The sequence below is a fragment of the Lactuca saligna genome, chromosome 8, assembly GCF_052625555.1.
Source record: "Lactuca saligna cultivar CGN05327 chromosome 8, ASM5262555v1, whole genome shotgun sequence".
In the NCBI taxonomy this organism is placed as follows: domain Eukaryota; kingdom Viridiplantae; phylum Streptophyta; class Magnoliopsida; order Asterales; family Asteraceae; genus Lactuca; species Lactuca saligna.
The window spans coordinates 215,578,630-215,582,734 of NC_136424.1; the positions used below are offsets into that span (position 1 = coordinate 215,578,630).

At 35.5% G+C, this 4,105-nt stretch overlaps 1 protein-coding gene across 2 annotated transcripts; it reads right to left on the reverse strand.

The window, feature by feature from the left end:
- Positions 1-317: 317 nt before the first annotated feature.
- Positions 318-3,116, reverse strand: LOC145011723 (putative metal-nicotianamine transporter YSL7). 2 transcript variants are annotated; one of them, XM_078970452.1, is made up of 6 exons: positions 2,806-3,116; positions 2,550-2,713; positions 2,292-2,389; positions 1,967-2,101; positions 1,686-1,875; positions 318-1,430 (listed from the first exon to the last, which is right to left on the reverse strand). In XM_078970452.1, the coding sequence occupies exons 1-6, from the start codon at positions 3,101-3,103 to the stop codon at positions 327-329; spliced, it is 1,989 nt and encodes a 662-aa protein (XP_078826578.1). In that variant the 5' UTR covers positions 3,104-3,116; the 3' UTR covers positions 318-326. The 2 variants fall into 2 exon arrangements, with proteins under 2 accessions (XP_078826578.1, XP_078826579.1); XM_078970453.1 differs by having other exon boundaries at positions 1,686-1,804; positions 2,013-2,101; positions 2,806-3,100.
- Positions 3,117-4,105: the final 989 nt, after the last annotated feature.

Genomic DNA, 4,105 nt, shown 5'->3' on the forward strand with positions numbered 1-4,105 from the left:
AAATATATTTTTAAAGGTAATTGTGGAAATTGATTTCAAAAGCTTTTGAGCGTTTTGTTAAACGCTACATGAAGTAGCTTTTAGAATCGGAGCGTTTTGTTAAAACTAAAAGTTAAACACTCGTACTGCTAAACGGAGTTTTTTGTTTGAATTAACGTGTTTTATCAAAAGCTAAAACCTACAAGTTCCCAAACGCTTCCAAAAACTTCATCTCTAAAAATATAGCTATAAACCAAAGAAAACGACTATCCATTAATAATAGCAACCAAACACCAACTAAAATCTGTTAAATATGTACGTAGAAATCTTTTCATAAACAAAACAAATCAACTACCCAAAAATCCATCTACTCTCTTGTTAACAGAAGCCGAAAGAAACTTCATGCAGATCGGAGCCTTAACACCCGCCATAGCCAATACTGCCGCCGGTATACCCCACAACGAGTCACCACAAATCATCCCTGAAGCCACCGCCGGAGCCAACTCTTTAGCCGCCTTCTTATTCTTCTTCTCCCACACAAAAAGAATCAAACTCCCAATACACATATCAATGGCAAAATACGCCCCAAGATAAAACGGAATCGCCATGCACATCGGATTCGGAATAAACCTATAAACCCCAAACCTTTTCTCATACCTCTTCAAAACCACAGTCAAAAGATTCACCAAAATCGCGCCAACAAAAAACCAAATCGAAAGCTTCAAACAGTTATGCGGAAGTGCACCCAATCCTTCAACTCCAAGAACCGCAATCCCACGATAAAGAGCACCATATGGAGCCGGGTAAGACCCATCCGGGTCACCCACAGAATAAGCCCGATAAAAAAACCAAAACACCAACGGTGACATAACACACCCCATTGCAGTTCCAATAACTTGACTAAAAAACATAGATCTAGGTGATGATAGGGTGAGGTATCCAGTCTTGAAATCTTGCATTAAGTCTGAAGCTGTTGAGACAATGTTCATCATCACACCACATGCGGCTAGACCCGCGATGATTCCTCCGTGACCCATTCCTGCCCACCCGCTGAATATAAGGATTGCAAGTTTTCCATAGTTTGACGCTAGTGACCAATCGGTGAGACCACATCCGTATGCGTTGCAAAAGGCTAGAATTGGGGCAATGATGTATGCTACTAACATGTGGTACCACTTTATTTGAGGGAAGATCAAATTAGGGATGATGAATATTGAGATTATTGCTAGGGTTATGTAGCCTCCTAGTGCTGTGAATGTTGAAATTTGGTCTTTAGTGAAGTACTCGTTTCGTTTTTGTTCATCGAAAGTAAGTTGTGATCTATTTTCGTCTTGAGGTAAAGATTCGCCTTTTTTTGATCCGGTTTTGATTATGGTAAATAGCATCACGATTGCCATGTATACAACGTGGAATAATCCGTCCCCGAGCATTGTTGCTACTGCAAGAAATACCTATGAACAAAATGAAAGGTTAATGAGATTAAATGGTATCCACAATATTAAGAAAAACCAACGACTAATTTATAAAAAGAAGTTGATTCGTAAACAACTGTGTTTGTCGTACACAACAATTTATATTTTAGAAAGATTGTATAATATGCAAACAAAAACATGTTATTGTTGTGTATGACAAAAAAATATGTGGTCTTAGTATGGATAACTCTATTTATGAAATAGTTATGTTTTGAGGTGCTATGTGTTACATACCCTATAACCTTGAATGCCATGAAGACTGCTTGCTGATAAATCGGCTGAATACCAAATTCCTTTCTTGGCTTCAATGAGTGGCCACATGATGCCCCATGACATGATTGCACCAATGAGTAATGAAATGTTAACCATATAAGGACATATCATTCCCACACCAACATATGTTGATGAGAAATCAAAATAGAATCTGCAAAGACCATTCAATATTCACATTTATTAAAAAATACATAAAGAATTTAAGAAAACAAAATTTTTGGATGTAAAAACAAAGGACTAACCTTTGGGCATACGCTTTGAGACCAAAGGTGGGGAAGCTGGCGAATCCACAGTCATCACCGGCTGCAAAAAACCACTGGAAAAACGCCCATACGAAACTAAACGAGAAGGATTTGAATAACACTGAGACTTGCCTCCTGTGTTGAGAGTTTAAAGTATTTGATATTAGAAATATTAGGACACATAATATACAATTTTATCATACGTATGCATGCATGATATACACACACTTATACATACAAATACACAATGCAAGTTAAGGAAGAAGGAAGTATACGTATCAAGTATAAATATACGTAAAAGCTTCAAGATAACCGAATTGCTTACTTTGCTAACTTTGCACCTTTGGGAGTATGAAAGCTGTTGATAAGGTATGCAGTAGCGGTTCCACTAGGATACGTGAGCTTTAACTTCATGATCATCATCTACACAACACAACATATTTAAACAAGCAAATCAAATTAAATTCGTAAAACTGTTAAACAATCATCATCTAGACACAGGGAATCATGTATCTAAGATGGAATCCACATATTTAAAGAAAGATCTTGATGAGTATTTAATTAATAGTTATAAGTTTCATACCCTGCGTAAAGGAACAATGGAGAAGAGGCCAACAAAGCTGACAACAAAGAGATAAGCAATCATCCACCCTGGGGAGAGTTTCTTCACATTAATCGGCGTGTTCCCTGTATCCAACTGAGACGCAACCATTGAACTCATTCCTAACAAGTAACTTGCAGTTCCACCTGTTTGTTTCCATGGAAGTTAGAATCAATGAAACTGTAGATATATAAAGAAATTGCGATTAATATAATAAGGAAGAAATTAAGAAACGTACTACTGAAAGCGATTCCTGAAGAAGCCACAACGCAAGTTTGAATCACTGTATTCTCTTGTCGTGTAAAAGGGTGTTTCAGAAGGCCGAATTTATTCAGCAAAGTCGTCCATGTTTTTAGGATGAAGAACCCAAGAAGACCGGCGGCGACGTTTAGCGAGGGGATTATTCCGGTGGTGAGGTTCAGCTTGCAAACAATGAAGTTGAAGACGATGGAAAGGATGAAACTCGTGATGATTGCTCGAAAGGTTATCTGGTTTCTCCACGATGGAATCTCCATATTTGAAAATACTCGTTCCATGGCTGCTGCTTCATCAGATTCATGATCAACTTCAGTGACGCTGGGGTTATCTTCGTCGGTTTTTGTCGTCGACGCCATTGTGTAGGAGTGTAAGGTTCTTCTGGATTCTGAGGTAATTAAATCTTTCAGTCTGTGTATATATAGACTATAGAGAGAAAGAGCCAAGCGGGGAGATTCCTTATTGGATTAGAAAAAGGGAATCAGAATCCCGCTTCCAATCAGGAGTTTGTTGAGAGTACGTGTATGTTTGACCTCCTTTTTCTCCTTTATAGTAGCAATTTATTATTTGAAATTAAAATTGGAAATACGATTCTTTTACTATAAAAAAATTAAGATGATTTGGATTTGAATAAAACTTCAAAATAAAAATTGATGATTAATATATAAAATCAGTTTTTTTTTTTCCAGATCGGATGACTTCGTATACAAGTATTTCTAATTTTATATATGAAATTAATATATCATATATCTTACTTATAGTAACTTATTTCCGGAATATAATTAATCACACATTCTATATGAAGGATTTTGCATTTTCGGAAAAAAGGAAACTATCGCTTCCTATTCCAAATCCTATTATACTACTTCTAATCTTTCTATAAATAAACCCATAAACCCACATATTATTCTTCTTATTTTCTTTATAAATAACACCTTATACAACAATCAATCCACCTTTAACATATACAAGGTGGCAGTTGTTTTTCAATATTTAAAATGTGAAATAAAATGTGGATTAAAAGTTTTATTTTATATGCTTTTAGTACTATTTATAAAAAAATTGTTTTTATATGTTTTTAGTACTATTTATAAAAAAATTTGTTTTGTTCTTTTTGTCCGTAGTTATATAAATATATTAAACCACATTGATAATTAATGATACTAATCAAACAAACTAGATGTACTTATACCATTAAGCATATTGATTTCTAGATTATAATAAAAGATGGTGGTGATGTTGGAGGCGGGTGGTGCTTGTTGAGATGGTGATTGTAGTGGTGT

What these genes read in the sequence shown, in the direction of transcription:
- LOC145011723 (XM_078970452.1), bottom strand. Translation starts at nt 3,103, where the DNA reads ATGGAACGAGTATTTTCAAATATGGAGATTCCATCGTGGAGAAACCAG. An exon ending in TTCAGGAATCGCTTTCAGTA is followed by an intron (nt 2,714 to 2,805) that starts GTACGTTTCTTA and finishes GGAAACAAACAG; the next exon opens with GTGGAACTGCAAGTTACTTG. An exon ending in ATGGCATTCAAGGTTATAGG is followed by an intron (nt 1,431 to 1,685) that starts GTATGTAACACA and finishes TTTTGTTCATAG; the next exon opens with GTATTTCTTGCAGTAGCAAC.